Genomic DNA, 24,384 nt, shown 5'->3' with positions numbered 1-24,384 from the left:
CTACGCTCCAAAACTTACTTTATGGCACCGTTTATCAGCGTTCGATACCGAAGCGCTACGGTCGGCGCTCTATCGAGTTGGATCATTTAAGGCCCGTTCGATTGCTCGTACAAATCAATCCCGGTTGTTGTGATTGTTTTACGATAACACTAAGTAAAAAACCGTGAAATAGGCGGGCGCGCGCCCGAGTACGCTATCAACTACTTGTCTCAATAGACTACGGCACTAGACTGGCTTAGCTAGTGGGACAACATTCAGAGTCCCCTTGAAAGCCCACCGATTGCCGATTCTGTGACTGCCACTGCGGCGATAAGATATCCACGGGGGCCCCGAGGTGCAATCGCAAGATAACCACGCGGTTCTTCTGGAGTACCCCACGCTTATCACTTACCTATCCACAAGTCGACCTTCGCTTAGGCTGCGCTGGTAATCGGACATCTCCTTGTCTAGATCATCGGAGTTGCGCAGCCGGTAGGTTTCGCGCTTGAAGTACCCACCGGGCCCGCCCTGGGAAGTACCCGGTGCCGTGCCGGACTCGTTGCGAATCGTGATCGGGTAGCCGGTGCGCGGTAGCGTCGCATCGGTCGTGGAACACCCGGGCGTGGCGAAGTGGATGTGGGTTGGGCCGGCGGCTTTCGCACCGAGCTGGCCGGGCGCACGGTCCGCTGCCGATACGGTGCGGCGTCGGAAGATTCGCCGTAGGTTGCGCAGTGGATGGAACCGTTTCCGCTTGGTAGTGTCGCTGTTGGTGCTGCTGCTGGTGACGGGTACTGTGGAGTGGAAAGACGCAAGGGAAAGCAAAATAAGAAACAAATCAAATTGTGCACAATAAACTAAGTCGGCTGATAGGTCGTGGTGAGGTAAACATAGTCCCAGGGACACATAATGGAGTCACTGTGTGTTTGTGTGTGTGCCGGTATGAGATAAGACGAGCACGCGCGCGCACGTTAGCACTGCCTTTTAAGGTAATTGTTTCGCTCACCGCTCCAGTCACGATTGGTTGAAGAGGTAGATGAATGTTTGCAAAATTCAATACACCGTTTATCGGTGTGGATGGTACTCAACTGTTCCCCAACAAGGGTGGCGCACGAGAGGTAAGGTTCAAATCATTGTAGATGCACTCCGTGTGGGAACTTCAACGCCGTACAGCACCAATCTACAACAGAGATAAAGCATCTTTTCTCTCTCCCGCCCTGCCCTATTGTTTACCTATCGGCGCACGGCTCATTAATATATCAGACAACGTCGGCAGATCGGCGCTTTCTGTGTATATGTGATAGTACAATCTTTACAATGGCCTACACATATCCGTGCGTGTTATCAACAATGAGGTATGAGGCTAGTCCGATCGTTCTGTGTAGATGGCCACTCCAATTAGGTGCTGTCGATTCGATTCAATGCCAACAAAGTCTGTTTGCTGAATACAAACGGATGACGTCAGGAGGTGAGCTTGTATTCCACCCACAAATACAGAAGGCACAACAGAGCTGCAATATTTGCACTGAGCTCACGTAAAAGTTCGCACTGTAGAGCTATTGGCAAATAAGAATTAAACCACACAGAAGCTCGCGTAGTATTATGATTGTGATAGTGGCATTGAAATAGGGCTATTAACGAGGAGATGCTGTAAGAGTGCCGTGGTGTGGGCGTTAAGTGACTGTACAAACAATATACTGCTCTTGGGATCAAATCTCTTATCGACCGGAACAATACGACGACGAATAGATAATTATTCTACCATGGAAGGGGAAAACTTCGTATTATCTCAGAAACCTTGAAGTTGTTAAGGAGAAGAAGAAGTATTGTTTGACAGCGTTTTTTTATTTTGATTGAATGTTTATTCACAAGCTTACGTCTTTCCTCCCAGGCAAAACACTTTCAAGGAGAGTAAAGCAATTACGTTGATGACTCTCTTTACGAAATAGCATCAATATTTATCCACAAAATGCCAAAAACAAATCACCACACCAGAATGAACCCTTCAACGAAGGGCCGACTATTCTTCAAAACAACACCTTCATCACCATAAATGCTAGCCCATCCACTCCCACTCGCAAGGAGGAAGAACGTGTAAACAGAATCACATCACCATCATCATCATCACTTCGAATCATCTGCGCCAGTGCGCATTTACACACTAACCTTTTAACACCGTTTGCCTTCTAACATCGACATCACGGGGGTGACATCAGCTGTCACCCAAACAGAGTGTGCATGTCATCGGCGGTGATCGGCGGTGCACACACCTTAATATGTCGCACCGCGAATAGCAACCGGACACCGCGGACAAACAATAAATATTTTCCCATCCCATACTACTCCTGGTGGGTGTTAAAACTATGGTCAATATAAATCGCCTACAGATCGGGCAGGATGATCGTCATTTACGCCAACGAAACCCTACGGCCAGCCAAACACATTGCTCAGCTCTTTGTCGGCACCCCCAGCCAGTCGTCACACACCAGTGGATTGCAGCAGTGAAGTAGTTCCGCGAGACACGCACCATTATATACAGCTTACCCTCTTCGACCGCAAGAGCAGTTCATTCATATTCCACATTTTACGATGTAGGTTGATGAGCAAACCGGCAGAGGCAGTCAGTCCATCACACTATTACGGGGCAAGACCGCCGAAATTCGGTACCATTGCCATATTGCCGGCACTACTGTGGCACGGCACGGATATCTCTTTTTCCGATCGGACGAAACGGCTTACCAACTACGGTGTTCGCTACAGAGTGGTAAGTACATCAACTCTACCACACTCTGGCTTACACTCTGACCTCCGTGCCGCGCACACGCACGCGTGGTGAGGCTGTAATTATGCAAAGACAACCACCCACAGACGGTCGGTGTGCACTCAGCTGGAGCAGGGCTAGTGTTTTTTTTTTTTTTTTTTGGAGGCAATGTCGCAGTTATTGCTGCAGCTTTTTCGATTTAATGTACCAAAAGCTGCTTGTCCACAGTATCCTCACAAAGGCTCACACTCAGGCTCTTGGAGTGCTACACGTGAGGACGGTGTCTACATAACCTACTGTGTTTGCGCACTACCCGCGAGCCCCAGAAAGCGATAAAAAAGAGCCGAAGGTTGTGCGGAAGTTAATTATTTACATTATTGTGATTAAGATTATTACCTTTTGTGCTGAAGGCAGTGACCGACAACCGCCGGGGCCAAAGCTTTTTTTATGAATTTCCTCTTCTTTTTTTTGCTCTTGCTCTTTCTTTATTATTGTGCTTATGATATCGACCGTAGTACCAGCGGCTGTGCACGATGGATAATGATGCGATTCGGAACAAAATTAATCCACCATTACCCGTGCACCCGTCGAGGCGGGTGAAACTTTGATGCTACACTGGGTGGCTCTGGGTCTCTCCACTATTAAAGGGGAGCTATTGCATTTTGCTACAAAATTGTCCAATTTTCCAATGGCGTGCGTACGCTTTTCTCAATGTTTTTTTTATTATATTTTTTGGTTCCATTTTGTTTGCAAAAAAAACTATTACCTATGGCTTGCTGCCAACATTCAAATGCGTAGTGCCACGTGCGTGCCCTAGACCGGCGCACAGACGTAGAGACAAAGAGTGAGAGAGATTGAAAAAAATATACAAAATTATAGAAAAACAACCCCATGATAGGATTCACTCATGATGATGATTGGGGCGATATAGGGGCATCTATTCGCAAAAACAAATGGTTTCGCAATCATAGCTATATTATATAAAATAACAATTAACGTATTAAAACACAAAGGAAGAAAGCTCATCTTATCGAGGATGAGCGAATGGCAACAAGGTGGAAGTAACTTTGGCGTGCTTATCGTCGCTATCTGTACGATACGGGACACATCTGAAACAATAATTCAAGCCGTTGTCACTTATAAAACGGTCCGCAACTATAAAGGAGACACAATTTGATAGCAGTTCGAGTAAGATAAATAATTAAACACAACGGTCACGGATGACAGTTGACACCTAGGCGAGATAGTAGTTTTTATTTTACCCAAAAACCGCATCCACTTGCAATACGCTTAACCGCAATACAATCCTCGTAAGAAGCAACAAAAACACGTTGCTTTTAAAACCGTTTATAGGTTTGTGCGAATTTTAAATTCCAAAACGATGGTGTGTCTCTTGCCCTGAAGCATCCAACACCTGTGAGTCCAGTTTGTTTACGGGCCATAAACCCAAGCGGCACGCGGTGACAGTTTATACTTTTGCAAAATATAATAAAACATAATCCTCATCTCCTCACCGTAGTCGTGCCGAATTGCGTCAACACACACACACACGCGCGTTCGAAGGGAGGAAAGAAACTCTGATTAGATGTCGCGTTATCTGATCCTGCCTTGCGTGGTGTAAATGCATCTCCGGCTATCATCACGTGCACGTGCGCGATTTGTGAAGGGCACGAGGCCACCCTTCGCGTAAGTGGCGACTGCGTTCAATTTCTGAGGCGCCACACCAGCCGTCAAAAGTGTGGACCATAAATTCGAAAGTAGCTGCTTCCTTCCGGCTTACGCACCGGGAAGGAAGGCATGGAAGGTTTCTTTTGTTTTTGTTTTGCGCTAAGCCGGGAGGGCTTACAAGTGCAATCGACACCTTGGGATATGACTGGGCATGGTTTGTAAGTGTTTCAATTCTCGTAGAAGCCGAGGATGGCCGTAAAAATTCAAAAACGTGCTTCTTAGGAATCGAAGGAAAATCGATTGTTGATATTTGACAAATAACAGGTTGTTCTATAAGGCAATGTGGGGCAAAATGCTCCCCAAAAACAGTTTGAAAAACGTTATGAAATAACTTGCAATACACGCAATTTTTAGTAAAATCAATAATTAAATTGAAGCCTGAAATAATACTTTAAAACCATTTACAACCTGATATATGGTATTTTTTGTATGTTTCAATATGCTTCAATGTTTTTAAATATAGATCCTCTTTATCTACACCTCCCATTCTCCGTTCGTAATTTTAGAGCTAGTCAACTAGCAGTCTTTCTAGTGGATTTAGTTGAGACCTAAGAGCCTTCTCATTTATTTTGTGGACCATTTTGTCCCTTAATTTGCACCAATAATGTTGCATATCATTTTGGAATAATTTTTCACAATTTTTGGATCTTAATCTGTACCCAAAAAGCCTTCTGTATCTTATACTTTATAAATACGGAGTCAAAACAACAATGTGAAGTATTCTTTTTCAACAGAACTATAACAATATTCTTAAGATTATTTCCATTTCGCCCCCATGTTCTCCAACTCCCCCAAAAAAGGTAAGAAGTTCCCAAAAACGCAATAAAATCACATAAGAGCTCAATTTCTCGCACCACTTTGTGCTTGACAACATTCTGTCACTCTTAATCAACATTCAGTAAACACTTACTGCCCATTCAAGTGTTTCAGGCTCGATTCTATTTATCGATTCGCACAATTGAAGAGCACCACTTACATTCCACCGAGAGCTGTGTTATTGCGTGTTTATTTGTCTTTTTCAATCAAATTTCAAATTTCCCAAACTCACCCACCCGTCAATCGATCGATCGAGCACCGCGGACAAAACCCTGCGACCTTGACGCACAACGCATTAGCGCCATCACAAACCATCAAAAGTTAGTAATGGTCCGCTCCTACCCCAAATAAAAAGTATAACGCACGCCATTATTAGCACTGGAAAGTGGGCTGATTCACTAGGTGCCTTTTTATATAAATTTTGGTTAGTTCCTTCCTTCAACTACTGCCTATTCAGAGGAGGTAAAGAAGGAAGATGATAAGCCACAAAAACACCAACCGAATTGCGTCCGAAACCGAAACGGACAGGTGATCGTGTTCCGATCGTTGGATCCGCCGCACTTCACTTTGTTTATGTGTTTACACGTTTTTTTATATGATTATTTTCCTTCCACAAACACACTAACACACACTGAGCCAGGGGGCGTTAAACCGAGATTTGTGATAAATCAGGTCCAGGTGAGTGAGGTGGTGGTTCCACCCAAAAAAATTCAGCCCAAAAGGTGGCCACCGCTAGAGCCAAAAAAACAAGAGCAGAGAAAGAAAAGGGGAAACAGTTCATCTTCACGAACGACTTTGTGGTGAGCAGAGTTTTGCCAAAACACTTTGCAACAATCGCAACCCCGCAGAGAAAAAGGGAGCAAAACCCGCAAAAAGAAAGAAGAAATAAGTAAATGAGACAAGAAAGCGCAACCTTAACCTTAGCATGTTTAGGAGGCGCAGCCGGCAGTAGTTCAGCAGCACCCGAATCGGCGGCTACCGGTCCTATTTGCCATTAGCGTACCCTCTCTTCTGCCCTCCCCGTACCGTAACTCAAATTCACTCCCCAACCCCGGAAGGCTTGTGCATCCACCCCAAATGGTGCCGGTTTCTTCCCACTTTTCGTTAAATATGCTGCCAAAAGCGCGAGAGCAGCCAAACGGAGGAGCAGAAGCAGTGGGTGCACATTAATCATTTTGCTAAATCGTTCCGGAGCGGTGGTGTTTTGGGGGGCCTTTTTCTTTCGAGGTTATCGTTATCTACCCGCTTGCTACTTTGTACAACTATTTTCGAGTACAATTCGAGCAGCTTTTACGGCAGCATCCCCATGAAGAAGGGAGGAAAACAAAACACCGTGTGCCTGTTAAAAAAAACGTTAAGATTTGTTTCGGGGTTTCTCCGGAATTTCCCCCTATCACGAGGAGCAAGCTTTAGAGGGATGCTGGTGTTTGGAAGAAAGGGAGGGGGAAAGAGTGGGGCCTTGCTTATCAGCTTCTTTAATGTCTGTTTGTCTGTGGGGCCACGATCGCACTGTGCAGTATCACAATCAACAAAAATTTAATTTAATTCCTTCTCCAAAGCCTAGCTGGAGGGGTGGGACACAGCTGTGGGCACAATTAGCGTCAGTTGTACTACCGTTGCCCCTGTTTCCCCTGGTCCACCCACACTCATCCCGTCACCTTCTTCACTCACAAACACACACCCACACACATAATCATAGACACGGTTCGCCCTTCTGCGCCAAATCAGATTCTGCTCACTCGCACTTTTCTTTCTCCGGCGCGCTGTTCGTGAGAAGCAACAAAATCCACGACCGAGCATTTTGGGAACTTTTCACATCATTATCATTGAATGATGGCCGGATGGCACACTTTCCCACACACACACATACACCGTTCGGGATTCGTGCACGGGAATTTTATTCATTTTCTTCGCACATTTTGCATGGTGTACCTCTTGGTGCTGCTTGGAGCTGTTTTTCCTTCGTTTTTTTTCATATGCTGTTGTGTTCGTGACGTTTTTAACTTCACCCTGTGCCGGTGTAAAAAGGGAACACGACAATCACTTTGACTGCGTAACAAATGGTAGTTTCTTTTTTAAATCGTATTCTAAAATGTACAAAGAAAGGCATGACTTTGTTGGAGATTTTCACGGGAAACTGCGTCGCTCGAAATGGGCTGTGGGCCGACACTTTCAAATGTGCGATCAGGAGGAGTACGTCTTTTGCTTTACTTTAAAGTTATAAAGACATCACGAACAGGCACCTATTTTTATCACCCATGACGCAGGCAATCGATAAAGCCTACATTTCAACACCAAGGACACATTCAAAACAGAACCTTCACTGGCATCACGTACATAGTTATGGTTTTCTAACATATATTTCCCCCTACACCCCACATCACACCGTATTTTAAGGGCTTGGGCAAATCACCTTGAACGAACCACCCGCATCAGCCACAAATAGACATACACCACCACAACCACACACTGCACAGCCGTTTGGAAAGGAAAGCACACACTCCACAAAAAAAGGAGCCTCAGTTATGCTTCATCGAATGGGAAACGGTGCACGCTAACCCGTCCCAACGTCTGCAGAACCATACACACAAGACCACAAATTGAATTCCGTCAACCACAACTAATCAGGGGAGAGATGTGAGCGAACAAAAAACCCACCACAGATCACTAACGTTTGACAGCTGTCAAAAGGAGAGTGAGCTATCGGAGCTATCGCCGCTTGGAAACGATTTGAAGCCCATAAACCCTTACAACAACACTACTACGCCACTGATTCAGATCGAACGATAGATACCTTTTCACACATCCACACACACTGGGACACGAACACACAGATACTGAGCCGTGAATGGAGCTATCGAGGTTTAGGACTAGCCTTGAGATCGCGATCACGACTCTTTTTGGAGTAGCTTGGAGTACGAAAAACTCAAACTCCCCACGCGCGCGTACCCTACCGTCTTGTTCGATGGTCGGTGACGGCAGCAACACGGCCCGCACTGCTCACACACGTCCGCTGTAAGCAAGTAGTCAAACAGCAATGAATGGGGTGCCCGCGACGGCCAAACACGCGAACCGCCAATGGTGCACGCGCCGCAACCTTTTCTCCCTCAACCTCGGGCGTTCTCGCGTAAACAGGCGCGCGCTGTTCGTGGGTAAGCACCGCGTGCAGTGGGTCGAGATCGGGCGGCTGAACGTGTTCCAACCCAAGCGCCTTCCGAAGTTCGTAGGTGGAAGTTCGTTAGATGGGGTAGTTATGGGGGTGGTTTTCGTTGGCAAGCTTTAGTTTCCACACAGCGCACAGTGAGATCATCTTCGACTTTAAAGGCAACGGTTAGTGTATTTACAAGTGCGCTGGCTGGGGTGGCTTTTAGTGGGTGCCGCGCGTGTGTGTGCGTGATGTTTTTACGTCGTTTATTGCTTTGCACTTTCGGATGCAAATCGCTAATGCAAACAAATTGATTGAGCACGAGCTCATGCACGCATATCGCGAATCGCGAATCGCATCTAAAAAGCATTCTCGTTTGCTCGCAGCTTGAACCTGGCTTATTGTAGCGGAATTAATGGATAAATTTTAGCTTGTTTTTGATGCTCATTAAATTTGCTTGATGCTCATTTCTTTTCATTTCTTCAACTTATAAGTCGTTTTTTCATTATTGTTATTAATCGTTTGTGCAAATATAGAAATTAATTCAATTTAAAGTTTTTACTATTGAAAATAGTGAATAAGGGATATTTTATGTTTTTTTTTCATCACATTATGACCATTTACAAGCCCAATCAAACGAATTCATCACATCACATAACCTTTACGTTTAACTATCCGAATTAAACTCACCAAAGTGGTGAGTACCTCATGGTGCTGCGGCTATACACAAGTTCTTGTACACCACAGATGGCGAGTTCAAATCTATCGTAGGATGTTTGGAAAAACCCTAAGATTAATTGAATTATTTGAAATTGAAATTATCTTTTCAGTACTAAATTAAAATCAAAAGTACGTCAAAGTCAATACAGGCTTATTATCTTTCATGTATAAAATTAACTCAGTTCTACACAGATAGAAACACATGGAAAATACATAAAAATAATAACCATTCTCAACTTTCGTTTCGATTTGATTAATCATTATTCGTCTCTGTGATCTCTTACAATTGAAATTAAAAATCAATTTCAACCAAAAAAAACTCTATCTACCACTAATTCTACACCCTGAACAATACTTCACTTTCACTCACACCACATCACACAAAAATTGCACACATAAGAAAATAAAAACATCAAATACAAGCCTCGAAAGTGCATCTTTTTTCGCACGTCAATTGGCGCGAAAAATTAAAATCCGCATCCTCACTTGTCCAAATTGGCGGGAGGTGGGGGGCCTTCACCTCGATTGACCTTTTCCGGTGGCGGAAATCGAAGGCAAAATGCATTACCTGCTTCATACATCGGAAAGCAGCTTCTTTCAGTGCATTAAAAAACAAATTTGACGTCTGCACAAAAAGGCTACAAAGAGTAGGTTGGTTTTTTCATGATGCCGAGCTGAGGAAAATTGGACAACCGCGGTTGGAGCTGCTTTCACACGTGGCTTTGTCTGTGGGTGCGAAATGCATGCACCGACAGAGACTGTGTTAACGCTGACCAAGGTAGGTAGCGATAGGGTTGATTGGTTCGGGTGTCGATCGCGTCGAATCTATCGAATGATAACGAAACGGATTCACCCGGTGTTAGGCAAATACAGCGACAAGACAGCGCAATGTGTTTTGTACTTGCATCTTTCTAGCTGCATCTGGGGCCATCATCCCAACCACCGAAAAAGAAAGCAACGCGCTACCACTGACTGCCCATTAGATTCCAAATAATTATACCTCATTTAAGGAGTCATCTCCCGCTCCCGCGGGGTGAGATCGTGCGCTCAATCAATGTGGATGGTTTTCCATTAAAAAAAAACTCTTATTTATCCATCCTCTTCTTTACTCATCAACGTCAAATTGTGTGAGCTGCTCCAATGTTCAACACACCATCCAAATGCCACACGTTTTTGGCGGACGTTCACACCAAAAACGGCTGCTCCGTTCAGGTTCGATTCTTCATTATCGACAAGTTTGGTGGCGTTCGAAATCGAAATCAAAGTTCGATGCGCATCAGCGTCGGGGAAAGCGTTCACCGGCGTTCGGTGGCTGGGAAAGTCTTATCACACGCACGCACGCACAGACGCATTGCTTCCGTGTCCGTTTAACGCGTGATGTGCGCGATTATGCTGCGTGCTGACGTAATCGGGCATGAGTGAACATGACACGGCAAGGATTATTATGCTGCTGCTTACCACAACATCTCCGGACAAACCGGATGTGACCGATGAACGCTTTCCTGCCGTATGGTTTTACAGCTTCTTTGACCTCTTGCTACTATGTTCCCTGTCCGACTGACCAACTGTCAACTAGAAAACCTGTCCACTGCAACTTTTTGCCCCTCGTTTATCACCTTTTGCTCCACATTTGCTAATCACTCCGTGTTGCTTTTTTCACTTCCCCCCGAACAGTGTCCAATAAAAGTATAAAGCTTCGCTCTACTTTGTTGACTGTTTGGAGTCGTTTTGCTTTGCTTGTGCCGTGTATTTCTCTATTTCTCTATCCACCCATCACTCATTTTTATTTCCAGTTTCTTGTTTTGCTCAACTCGTATGCCAAAATTCCTTCCACCGCCCAACATGTCCGTCGTCTGGAAAGTTGTACAACTTCCCTAAAATCCATGACCTCGTCCCTAGGCAAAACAGCTGAAAATGCTCCCGCATGGAGCCAGTCAAAATGAGGTAAGAAAAGGGAACGAACAAAAAAAAACAATAACAAACCACTATTCCGTCTTAAAGACTATCGTTAAAGCTCGTTCGTAAACGCGACCCTCCCAGCGAGCCCCGTTAGACGGATTGCGGCAGTTTGGCACCGGAGGCGCGCGTCAGTGCTCGAAATCGACCGTTTAACATCGGTCTCGTAACCGGGGTTCTCCATACACACGCCCGAAAAAGAAAAAAAACAATACACTGAAACAGGGAGCCCCATGTGTTTTAAACCCTTTTCTGCGGGTAGCTCATTTGGGTGGTGCTTTTAGCTTCTCCAAAAGTAGAAGAAACGCTACCTTCACTGAGGTTGAGTTTTATGCCGTGGTGCGCTGGCAGTGGTAACCTCACATTGGGTACATGATTTTTGGGATTTGTTCAATTGAAAACTGCTCCACTTCAGACTTGGAGCGCTCGCTTGCCAGTGCACGTGCTGATTAATTTTAGTGCACGTTTTCCACTCCCGCCCATTGCTTCAGCGGCTGCTCCGTCATTGTGTTACTGTTTAGTGTGCCCCTCATGTGTGCCTACCATGTACGGCGCCCCATAAAGGTGTACGCTGCTGCCGGTAAGGTGTAGCCGTTTTTCGTACCACCTCCTCCTCATCCCCATTGCAAGCACTGCTCTTTTATGTATGACGAAAGCACTGTACATGCGTAAAGGCGCTGTGCGAAACTGTGTAGCTTCGGTACGGCTTCATTTCGGGGAGGGCGTTCTTCAGTGGACTGGGGCATTTCGAAGGCCGCAAGGACATGATAGAAAAATTGATATTTCACATTTGCACTGGTTTTGCCGTGGCGAGCAGTGCTCAACAGTGCGCACTTTGGAAAACATGGGTGTTGAAAAAGGTTACGGATGAGTAAGCGAGCAAAAACGGAGAGAGAGAGGTTGAGAGAGTTGGACGATTTGTAAGGAGCAGTGGAGCTTGGAATTGCGTAGTTTTGCAATTGGTATGAGGGCGCTGAATGTTTATTATTCGATTTATTTAATTTTTCGGTTAAAATTACAACCTAATTTGTCTTATTTGGTTAATCGTCACTAGTTGTATAAATTAAACACAATGAATAATCATACAGTACATCTTTGTGCTACAATTTCTGTGACAATAAATGTTCAACTAGGTAAAGTTATCAAAAAATCGGTACTCAAGCAAATAAGTGGGTTCGTCGCCTGATTCTTTATTATTTTGCTTTAAATTATTTAACTGTATACCAACTCTTTTGCTAATAAAAACACCAAATGGTGTTTTCTTTTAAATCATTGATCAATTTTATTTGTTAAATCAATTAAGTAGCTGAAATTTTACTAAACTACGCAACGCGAAGTTCGCAAACAGAGTTTCAGTTTAGTCGTTTGCCTACACCCTGGCTGCAAACGTAAACCCCTGAGGTTATGCATTCCGCGCTACACTATTCCGCCTGCGTAGCCTTCGCTTGACTGTAGCTTTTGAGTAGAAAACGACGGACTGTTCGGTCCCTCACCACCAGGTGGCGTCGACAACAAAAGCCAGCTTGCACAGTGACAAGACCGTAGGACTTATGATTTTTAAAAGTTTTAAATCTTCTATCAATATGACCGAAGATTTACTCGCGCAGTAGCGTGTTTTGTAAATGCAAGCTTAATTATATTTTAGTTTAAACTTACCTGCTGTTTCCGGTGTGGTGATCGTGATCGGTATGTCTGGCACTTGTGCGGGAGCGCTTTCCAGTGGTGGCGAGTTTTCCCGCACACACGACATCAAACCCGCTGACATCTGTGGAAAGGAACAAAACGGAACGATCAGAACTGCGAACGCTTGGGGCTGTCGGCCGGCAACTCTCTAAACGACGCGCGTGTGTAAATTTCTAAGTTATCCCGAATCGTAAAAAAAGCAAGAAACGGGTGTGATTGTGCGTGTTTCTGTGTGTGCTTGGGTGATATCATGCGGTATCAAAGCGACAGCTAAGTGCAATACCATGCTAGTCGGAGTGTTTGATTGATAAGGTCAATTTAGAACAAATCCATTCTAGGGGTGATGCTCCGGACGGTCAACCGCGGCAAGGTTCACTTCGCCGCGAAGGGTAAAACAATTCCAAGCGAGACGCACTCCGACGTATGCAGTTTATTGATATGAGAAAGTTAATGCTCATGCAGCGTGACTAGGCAGGCATGCCAAAGAAACCCAGCGGAAAGAACCTTGCGGCGCAGTTGATTCATGGCGATGCCGGTTTGTGACCGTAAATGCGCAGTGACATCGCTGCAAACGGAACGAGGAAATGCAAAACTGCGATAGCGATTGGGTCTGTGGAATGCAGTGCTTTGTTTTGAGCAAGTCAGACATTTGTGACAGACATCAATGAAGCATAGAAAGGAGGATGGAAGGAAAATGTAGCTGATAAGCAATGGGATAATGCACGTCGCAGACTTAGAGGCTATCAGTGTATGACTGATAAATAATAGATTCTTTTTTGAAACATAACAAAACGTTCTACGGTATGCAACGTGTTGAAGATTTTTTATTACAATTTGGTACTTTAATTTATGTTTTTTTATTTGTACATTTGATATTCAGATATTACGTAATTTTGTCGATATGAAAATGTTAAATAAAACATGCTTTGAATATGAAAAAATATAACTTGAACATAGAAACGCCAATATGAAATTAGAAAGAAACATTTACTGAAAAAATAGTTTATATTTCTAATCATTTAAAACTCTAACAAACAAAAAGAAGCATCAAATAAACATCGACAAAACTTGAATTCGAATTAGATTCAAAACGCTTGATTTGTTAAATGTACTCACGCATCGAGTTTTAAACACAGAAGCATGTAAAGAGAGCGTTAGAGAGGAAGAGAATAAGAGAGGGATAAAATACACACAATAACTAGGTTATCACTCATACACGCCAATCGGGGAAGGTGAATCGGTGGAAACTCTCGGTGAGGAAGAAAAAGGGTAGTACAGTGGGAGAAAAACATTGTGTACATTAAACAGTGGGTGGAAAATGGGGAGGAAACAGGTGAATAAATGTTTGTGTTTTGTAGTATGTCAACCATTTTGCAGATCCTTCCTTCGATTCAGTTTCACGTATCCTCGCCGCATACGTGATCTCACATGATCAATTTGTAGAGGAAAAATATTACCTGCAAAAAAAGAGAAACCAAACAAAACGATTAATATGTAATGTATAACGTTCGTGTATTAATAAATGCTAAACATATGACAACCTTGTATCTTTTATCGCAAACCCGCTTCCGTAGCGATCGGAAGAGATATGGGAAAAATGAGCTAATATCGGAAGCATCCGTCACCTTCCGACAGGCAGACAGAGGGCGTCAGTAAATAATAAAAAAAGGCGTCTCAGATCGGGCTGGGAAAGCGGCACAACAATTGACAGTGAAATGAGCCACCAATCAGACCAGAAGGTGTGGTGGTAGATCAGTAGGTAACGATGGTTTTCCGCTCCAGTTTGCACCGTAAGTCGAGGGGAGAGAGAGAAAGACGGAGCCTATTTTGGTATTGCACTGAAGAGGGGTAGTAATACTGCTCGCGTCTCGCGCATATATATTTTTTTTGCACCAAGCAACAAACCCAAACCCCAGCAAAGCTATGAATTTGAGAGCTATGAAATAGATGATGTTGTTGTTGTTTTTTTTTTTTTGAGTTGGTTTGCGCTGTATGTGTTGCCTGCTTAAAAGAGTGAAACCGACACCATTCGTGCGGTCGTGTGGGGCCTTTTCCAAGGCTAACCAACGACGCGCACGGCAAAGCGAGGGTAAGGATGGCAAAATTGTGCGCATCAGGTATCCCCGTTCCACCAACGCGCGATTCGCGTGCGCTCACTCATCATCATGGTGGTGCCAATCTGGTGTGATGATTTAAATTAATCCGATTGCTAACTGAGCCTTAACAACGGCTATCGCCATTACATTTAATTGTTGGAAAATGGCAAATCTTATCAATTGTTTTTTTTTCTTTTTTGTGCACCGTGGCTGCAGCATTTTGGAGAACGCAAGGCATCCAGGGAAAGGAAATCACAAAAGAGAGGACGAACAGAAAGAAAGATGTACACGGGGGCGTATGTGTGGGTTGAAAATATGCAAACAAAACAATGCTCTAATGGTATCAAAAAGGAGTTGCAAACATATGGAAAAACGTGTAATGAGTACATTAAAATTCATAACATATTAAAAAAGCTTCTGAACAATCCCAAATAGCTGGTTATTATGGGGCAATATTGAGCGAGGAAAGCGTTGTGCAAGGTATAAACGAATAATCAAATTAAAACTGGATATGTTTGAAGCATTTTGAGTCTACCTGAGGCAAGATAAATGCAAAAAGCTATTGACTTACAGATAAGAATATCCTAGGTATAAAAATTGGATTTATAATAGTTCTAATTGACTCTAAACATCTATTTTCAATTGTATTAAGAAACGTTTACTTGAATGTGTTTAATCCACAATGACTTTTATAGAATACTAGCTGGCCCGAGAAACTGAGTTATTACGAAAAAAAACTAAAATATTCCATTATTGCTTTTTTACTTGGGATAGTTATACCGTATCCCCTCAGGATCCGATCATCGAGTGTAAACCGCCAGGCACCTTACACCAAGTGTCAAAGTGCTGTATACAACACAACAACAATCCTGCTCTTTGTATGGGAGTTAGAAAATCATTATTAAATTAAGATTAGTGTAACATCTGAACGATTTTTAAGTCTTAAAACCTATTCACCTATAAGGTGTGTGCAAAGTTTCGTTGAAAATGATCCAGCCGTTTCGGAGTTTGCTCGCAACAAACACCGTGACATGAGATTTTTATATATATAGAAGATATTCTGCCCATGCGGACATGAGATGGATGGTGCCGCACGCATGCAGTCAAACTAGCACACGACAGGCAATGGTTGAAGTTCTCGACTCAATCACAAAAACGGGAAATATATGAGGTAAATTTATGTTTTCGAAACATCGTATGTATATGTGGCCCACTACTTTTAAAACACTCATAATGTCATTTAAAGATACCTTCTTAATAGGAAATGTTGCGTTATCAATCATGACATGACATATCTCTTAGGAAATCAACTGATAAATGAAAAAGGTATGTAAAATAACATCCCACAGCCAGCCCCTCTCCATTTACCGCCTTATTAAACACCGCAATTCAACCGATGAAAGTACTACTATTCGTATCTATCTCAAAGCTTGATTGTAGATTAGCAGCAGCACTCCATTTCCGTCGGTGCGGAATTCTTCTCCCGCTTTAATCAATTTGCGAAACACAGCTATTACATCTCGCTGACCTTTCACTAAGACATACTGGCGCCAATGTCTCTAAGTCCTCACACCCTCCAATCGTGCGCTATTCCCACTCCGGGCTCTCATCTACCGGTTATGCACTTCTGTTGCACTTCTATCCCTCACCTGGTCAGAGCGATAGCAAACTTCTCTCCCTCGTCGCCCATCACCATCGATTTGGCCATGCACTACTTTGTGCGCGGGGAGGTAATTTATCATCCCCCGTTTGCAGACCTCGCATAGTAGGGACATCATGCCACCACCACAAACACTTACATACCTTCAGAGTCTCGAGAAATCTTGCCATACCGTACACACACCGATTGCAGGGGGTGTTTCGCTCGAGTAATGAAATTAACCTTTACTTCCATAGCGCCAAACCACCGACGGTGTTGTTGGGGATGGCCGTCGACCCGTCTCGGATCTCCTATACAGAAAGCTCCGGCGGGCGCTACAACTACTCTATTTCGCGCGATTCCTCCCCAAGGGCTGCTCGTCCCCCCTTCACGTGCTCTAACGGGATCGATGGCGCGCACATTGTGTAATGTATGCCTTCGAACGGGCGCCGCGAGCGTCAATGCAGTCCCGGGCGCGTTTTCTCTTTCGTTTAACCGTTTAGTTTCTGTTTTGTTTGGTGTGTACCGTTCAAAAATAGAAAAATAAACCTATTTTTGTTGCTTCTTGCCGCAGGACATCCCAAGGCATCGTCCGGCTGGAGGGGTACATACAAAAGCGCCATTTGACGCCATCGAGCGCTCGGGAGGAAATACACAAACCGTTTTTGCCATTCTGTGTCTGTGTGGATGGGAATGATATTTCAAATAAGGAAGCGCCATTTTATTGATCTTTCGTGCTTCAGTTAGGCGCTGTTGGGTAATGCTCGTGTGTCGTGGGCGAAGGAAAACATGGGGCAGATACTTAAGCGTCGCCGTTTGTGTGGTTGCGTAACGTCAACATTTAAATAGCAAACCTTCTTGGCAAAGGTATGATATATTAGAAAATCATGTAAAAACATTAAAAAAACTTGGATGATGTTCCTTCAATGATGCAAAAAAATGTTACAAAAAAGAAAATATTATTAACTCTTACTTACAAAACTCCAGAAGAGAAAATACAAGATAAAACCTTCCGAAAGTGTAACGAACATCAGTGAACACCATTCATAAAAAAAACAAGTCTTAACAATACTTCCTTAACTAACCCTAACAAGCGCGATTCAGCTCGATAATAAATCATACCACTAGAATAAGCTTTCACTCTGCCCCAAGTTAACAGCTTACAGTAAACACTCCTCGCCCCCCATGCGAGCAAACAGCACATTTTATCGCTCAGAAATATTCAAAATCGAAAGTGCACCCGGAGCAAACGAGTTTTTACCAGGTTCGCGCCTACCCCAGCAAACCAGCAAGATGTAATAAAAACATGCTAATCCCGTTCCAATACTTGAGCTTCGGCCCAGCGCGCCTGTGTGTGTCGTTTTCTTTTCCGAAACTATCCGTGTTCCGATGCTCCGACGGGGCGGCGATGAACGGGTTTCCTCCCATGTTATCTTGCACCATGCAGAGCAGGTAAAATGCAGGCCCCCCCCGCGGGAAAAGCGCCGTAATAGTGCACACGTTGAAAACGCGGAAGAACGCGATTGCAAAAAGGGAAATGGCCTGACAGTGGCGGCGCTCTCAGCTATTACGCAAAAATCGCCCTCGCGCGATCGGAAAGTCCAGGAGACTAAAGCCCGCGCCCTCCACTGCTCCACGCTGAGAATCGCAGCAAGCAGCGTGCAATGAGGATTTAGTGCCGTTGCTGCCGTGGGTTGCCGCCGGTGGACGTTGATGCGAATTGCACCGTCCGCATGTAGTGCCTCCGATTTAAATGGAAGGGCCAGCATGAGCGGGCAGTGAGGACCTGATATGGGGAGTGGTATGATTCACACAGCAGTTCTTCCTATTCGATCAGGTGTAGTAGCGCAGCTAGCGAAGCTTCAGGCCCGGAGTGTAGAGTACCACCATTATTTATTGCAGGCGTCCCCCGCAGCCACGTTACACGGGGCGTTAGAGTAACGTTTGCGACGAAAACAACCGGCAAGGGAGGTGCTCGCCGTGCTTGATCTAAAACCGGGAAGCCGAACAAACTACGGTGGTGGTGGCGTTTTGTGTGCTTGTGAATGCAAAGCGCTCTGACGTAGTGTAGCGGCGAGTGGAGGTCTAATAACGTGTCAACTACGAAAAGTGGTTCCATAAGGTTGACGCAAAAGTTATGATAATCTGGTTCCTTTTTGCCCCCTCCCCCCCTCCCCGCTCTTGCTAAGGAGCAAGCCATAGTATCCTATTAAAAGATTAGGTAAAGCGTGATTGCACAATCGCAGCAGTTATGGTTAACGAAATGGCAACACTTGCGATAGATGGTAAGCGGATTTGGTGTCGATTTTTATTGCAAAACATTTACGAAACGGTCAATATTTGGTGAATTTGAGTTTTGTATGTTAATTTGATAAACGAATGACGTTGACTTGTTTGCAAAAAATTGCTACCATTTGTATGGTATTGAGTTTACAGCAAAACTAGAAAATTAGGTATCAAATTGGAGTTTTGAACTATGTTTGCAGGGAATAAATGATTTAAACCTCTAAGACTTGCAGCAAGAAGAAACAAAACACTTGAACGATCAATCTTTATTCTAGAAATATGTTGCATTTTCTTGTTGACACGGTGGAGTGGAAAATAATAATCTAAAAATAAAATCTAATATCTCTCCTGACAAGAGAAAAATCTTCTACAAATCTTTGCACGATTTGTCCCTCAATTGAGTGCAAAATAACATCAACCCTCCCCAACGTTTCTATCATACGTTCAGCTGTCCAGCAATTGTCAAGACATCTCTTAATGATCGCATGATGGAAATTCAGCAAATCTCAACGAACAACAAGCTAGAGGATCAAGCAATAGGTTCACTTGCTAGACCCTAGAAGAATGTCGGAACACGCCTGCACACCAATCCATCCAATCTCGATCACTGTTTGTTCGCTTGATTGCACCAGGCGATTATGAATTCCAATTTACAGCGATCAGAGCGCTTTGTCGTTACCAGCGAAACTTTGCTGAAAGGCGCGCATGAAGGTTTCATTTGGAGGTGCTGCGAAATTGCTAAAGGTGCACGATGCACGAAATAAAAAATGCTGCCAATGGGTGCATGTGGGTGGCGAGAGTCTTTTCGGTATGTGCCAAGTGTGGGTGAATTTACCCAGCCCCGCAGCCTCTTCGAAAACGATCGCGCGCAACGGTGATCGTGATGCATGTGATTGTCTTTTGATAGTTCGTGAGGAAATCGCGCAGTGGCAACGCAGCAGTTGATGCAATGAAGATTTCGATGCAGCGGAGCAAAGCAATCGCAAAATCTGGCGAGCCATCTAAGCTTAGAGCGATGCCGATGTGAGCGTTTTGAATGAAATGGTGCCGTGGGCGTATTTAGCGCTGTTGATTAACGTTTGACGCTTGAGAGGTGAGTTATTTTGTTCACGCTAATATGCTTAACATTGATTGGAAGACACGATTTCGGCAAAAACTTGTGTTAATTAATGACCGTAGAACATGCAGAAGGCCTATTAGCAAGTAGTGTGGAGAACGCCCCCGTGGTGTCGTGTTAAGCGCTTAGTTTGATACACTGAAGGTCGCGCGATCAAACCCTAATCAAGGAATGACTTTTGAGGCCAATATTTACATGTTTATCAATTTGACTACTTATCAAGCAAGACAGTTTAAGTAAGGTTTTATGCTTTAAAAAACCGTTACGCTTTACCCGTGGTTTTTAATTGATTAAGCAATAATTTTGAGAAGCAAACAAACACCTTTGCAAGTATCGCTTACTCCTGCAAGGAAACGGCATGTTATGCATGGTGTATTGAAATTTATATAAATCATTAACTCATTCACTATCCTTAAATGATGTCTGCAAACCCGTTTTTAAGCCGGCTTGAAATGATGTCATACAAGTTTTGGCTCTTCCTTTCCATTGCCCAAACGTTAAGCGACTCCCAAATGACCCACAAAAGCTGAGCTGTAAGCGACGTCCAAAAATTACACTCACTCACAGTGACCGCTTCAAGCCATGGTCCTCCGGGACGAACCAGTTAACCCAAAACAAAAACACACATTCACCGCAAACCTTCGTTTTCTTTCTTTTTGGAAGACTTGCGTCCCTCTCGCCTCTTTGCCCGTGCTGCGTATTAATGTTCGATTCATTTCGTCCGGGCAAAATTCTCGTCCAATTTACGCGAGCACGTACACACACGCACACCACCACCACATCATCGCCATCCCATTGACCCGTGGCGAAGTTTTTTGATTAAATTAGGTCAATTAATAAAACTCGCAATAGAAGCGGGGCTGGCCAGTTCCGCCTGGACCATCGTTTGGCCCATCCATCCGTTCGTACGTGTGTGTGTGTGTGTGTGTGTTTGACTGCTTTTCCTTCATCGACAGTTTCGCGATCAATCGATTGCGCTTTGTGTGGCTGCCCGAGAAACGAGAAGTACATCTCCCCATCGGCAGGGTGGCTGGCTTTCACTTTGCAGCATGCCCGCTTCTCCTCACCGTCGTCCGTAGCTGAACTTTGATACAGATCATACACCATCACCTCCTCTATGGACCCTTTCTTCTTCTTTACCCCCCAATAACCTTGGTGCTGCTGCTTTCCCAAAACTCCACAGCTGACCAAAAGGAGCCCACGGCCATGGTTCGCCCCTCGCACTGCTCGAGTTCAAATTATTGGACGTGACTGATTCGCATTTGGATGAATGCCACCAGTCCCTTACTGCTGCAAGCCGCGTTATTACTTCCATCTTTGCTACTGCTGTGCAACAACACCACAAGGCCTAAGCCATGGCGGTTTTCTTCCTTTTTACATTCTCCAGTCCGGCTTTTGTCTTTGCAAATGCTACTCGAAAACTCGATCCAGAGCGTCCACACTGAACACACACACGCTTGCAGGCAGTCTGGGCGGCAGATGGCGCCAATTAAGCGGTCTAGACCGCCCCATCGGTCGCACCATCCAGCAAGGCTTCTTCCAATAGGTCTCCCGGCAAACGAAGGGAAATCTACTTTACGGCTATCGAACGAATGCATCTTGCACACGCACTACCTACCCCACCTCCCTTACTCCCTCCGCTTTCCAATCAGCTGAGCTGCCCATCGCTTCTTGACCTGCACGTGGATGGCTTTGGATGCGTTACACCGCTCGGTACGGCCGCGGCTGTGCCACAAACGGTGAAAGCGCGCCGGGGCGATTAACGGTGATGAACGACCGCGTGAAGCGAAATGGTAACCGGTTTTTCGCGACAAACCCGGGATAGAACAAGTTTGAAGCGGTGGGAAAGAGATATTAAATTCTATTTATGTTGCGGTCAAACGGGGCGGGAAAATTAAACATATTGTTTTTATTGAAAATAAAACTATAAATAAATGTACTATATTGAGTATATCTACTCATTAGGACATTCATTCATTCTTCATCCGTCGAGTGATATTAGTTAATTGCTTTAAATTTCCATTTTAACGAGCCATCATACATACGGCACTATGGTGTCATTGGTAAATACATAGTCGTACACACGTGCGATAATGGGTACGAATCTACTCAAAAGCAAGCGTTTGTCTCCTATAATTTATCACATCACTTACACTTTATCAGTCTCTGGAGCTTTTTTGTCAAGATTGGTTTTTACGGTTTAAACCATTTCTAGGAAGAAATTTGGCATCCGGACATTCTCTGAAATGATGTGGTTGTTTATATTTTCAAAATCCGATATGTTTGGTCGTCTCTTTTGATATCCATGCGTCAACACAGAGTTAGTTTGGTAAATGATAATACATGTTTGACAAAAGGGTAACAAAAAATGTTTTCTAACTTCATAGAATAAACATGCCACTGTCTTCAAATGTATGCATTATATACACAACGTCTAGACACCTATTTGCATTAAAATGCTGATACGCTTGAGTGTATAAGAAAAATAAAATTATCAATATTGATTTATCTAACAATCAACCTCAGCATTGAGCCATAATTAAAACCTCATCCTTAAAGTAAAACCCACTTTCATCACTGTTGTTAATGCAAATATTGGTGCGCTTTTCCTCCGATCCACTATCAAAATTATGCTCCCTATCGCGATGTTTTCACTTAAAAAATCATAACAACATTTTGACAAACGCTGCCCCATCCTCCTGTTTTGATTAGATTATTCGCTGCCCGAAAAAGGCCCTCACTCCAAACCAAACTCATAACTTTCATTGGCTGTGGTATAATTTTCCGCCGATAATTGCGAGCTGAACAAATTTTATTTACCTACGCGTGTGCTGCTGTGTGTTGTGCTCTGCTTCTTTGATCTTACTTCCTCTCTCGCAAAAGTGTGCGTGTGTGTACAGTATATTTTAAATAATCAACATCGCACCGATAAGGCTAACCAAATTAAAGAAAGTAAACACGGGTCTGGGCCGGTCCGAGTAAATTATCGCTCCGCATTGATATTATCGTGTACTGAGGAGGGAGAGAGCACAAACCTCAAACGCATCCTACGCGAACGTTGTACCAGCTCTGTTTGAGTCAGCAAAGCTCGATGGAGAGAAAAAGGTTCGCACAATCGAATATCGCAAACCGCATAGAAAGCCGTGAAATTTCGTTTAAACGCCCAAACTAATGCATCCCCAAAAATACACGAATAAAAGGAAGCCAAAAAACCCACCATAAGCTCACACACCTTCAGTCCATCATCCATAATCATCAGCGCGCATCATCATGCGCGCGAGCACCCAATGCCTTCATCAGCAACTGCTGGAATGATCGCTGGATTAAGATAGTTACAGCAAATGAGGCTCGCACGTCATTGCAAATCGAGGACGCCTGGAGCGAAACAGTGGAAGATGATGCTTTCGTGACGAGAAAAGCGCTGCACAAACAACAAGAACGATGCTGTGCATCGAAAACGGGGTGCGAAGGCGATCGATTTAAGCTGATTGAGTGTGTGATTGCAGAAAATTTGTCACGGGTTACTGGCTTCCCCAGGCGGCAGTGGCTTCGGGAAGGTGTCCGAATTTATTGACACCACCGCTTCGAGTAAACGGCAGGAAATAGAGCGTAAAGCGTAAAGTGACGAAAGAGGATAAAACGATGTGAGGGATTGCGATTTGGTGAAAAAGGTAATTTGAAGAGCGGATAACAGTATGTCAGCTTTGAAACCATCAAATGGCTTAATATACAGTAGTTCACGCAACTGATGGTACAGCTACGTGCAGGATGAATTTGTTTCTGGATGATTTTCTGGGATATTTCATACTCAATGTACTATGTTATGAAACCATTTGATCGATGGATCAGAGCATCAAATATACCTGGATCTATTATTATTATATTTTTTTGTAGTTGTTTAGTTTACTGACCAAAATTATTTAAAAACATTAACAATATAACAACAAAAACAATAAAATTTAAAACGCATATTGATTCAAGATACATATATTCTGGAAAGGTCATTATAACAAAAGAAGACAAGCAGTGGCAGGCTTAAATATTTTTATAATCTTTTATAAAAGCCACACATTTGTTACCTGGACTATTTGCAATGTTTCTAACGAAAATATTATTCATCAAACATTTGTAATTACGATTTAGAGTAGTACTTCATTGAGTTGCTGATATATACCACACTTAAAGTCATCGCATGTAATACCTAAAGGTAAATTGACCAAAGACATTCATCCTGGCCAAATTTCAACGAGGAACCAATTCATGGACAAATTGAGAAAAAAAGAATTTTTCAAGTATTCAAGCCCTTGAAGCAATTTGTTGTACACTATCTTTGCTTCTTGAACAATACGACCGAAGCTATTTTACATTAACTTGACTGAATCATTAAATTACCATAGAAAACAAAAAAATTAGAATTCAATTGCAACTGTACCATAAATTCCGTGTGCCACTGTAAATGCG

At 43.8% G+C, this 24,384-nt stretch overlaps 1 protein-coding gene and 1 long non-coding RNA gene across 5 annotated transcripts in view; one reads left to right on the top strand and one right to left on the bottom strand.

Annotated features, from left to right (window-relative positions):
* Positions 1–24,384, bottom strand: part of LOC120959514 (serine-rich adhesin for platelets) — a 61,097-nt gene that overhangs the window by 5,741 nt on the left and 30,972 nt on the right. For 2 of the 4 annotated variants that reach the window (XM_040382965.2, XM_049610378.1), the window contains exons 3-4: positions 12,759–12,867; positions 392–770 (exon numbers count right to left, since the gene is read on the bottom strand). In XM_040382965.2, the coding sequence (XP_040238899.2) occupies positions 392–770; positions 12,759–12,867 (488 nt within the window). Of the gene's footprint in view, positions 1–18; positions 316–391; positions 771–12,758; positions 12,868–24,384 lie in introns of those variants that run through there. The other 2 variants (XM_040382967.2, XM_040382968.2) reach the window with 2 other exon arrangements.
* Positions 1,003–12,752, top strand: LOC120959517 (uncharacterized). Its single transcript, XR_005752214.2, has 3 exons — positions 1,003–1,094; positions 10,940–11,090; positions 11,148–12,752. It is a non-coding gene; the product is annotated as an uncharacterized LOC120959517 (long non-coding RNA).

The sequence above is a fragment of the Anopheles coluzzii genome, chromosome 3, assembly GCF_943734685.1.
Source record: "Anopheles coluzzii chromosome 3, AcolN3, whole genome shotgun sequence".
Lineage (NCBI taxonomy): Eukaryota > Metazoa > Arthropoda > Insecta > Diptera > Culicidae > Anopheles > Anopheles coluzzii.
This window is presented reverse-complemented; position numbering and strand designations above follow the sequence as displayed.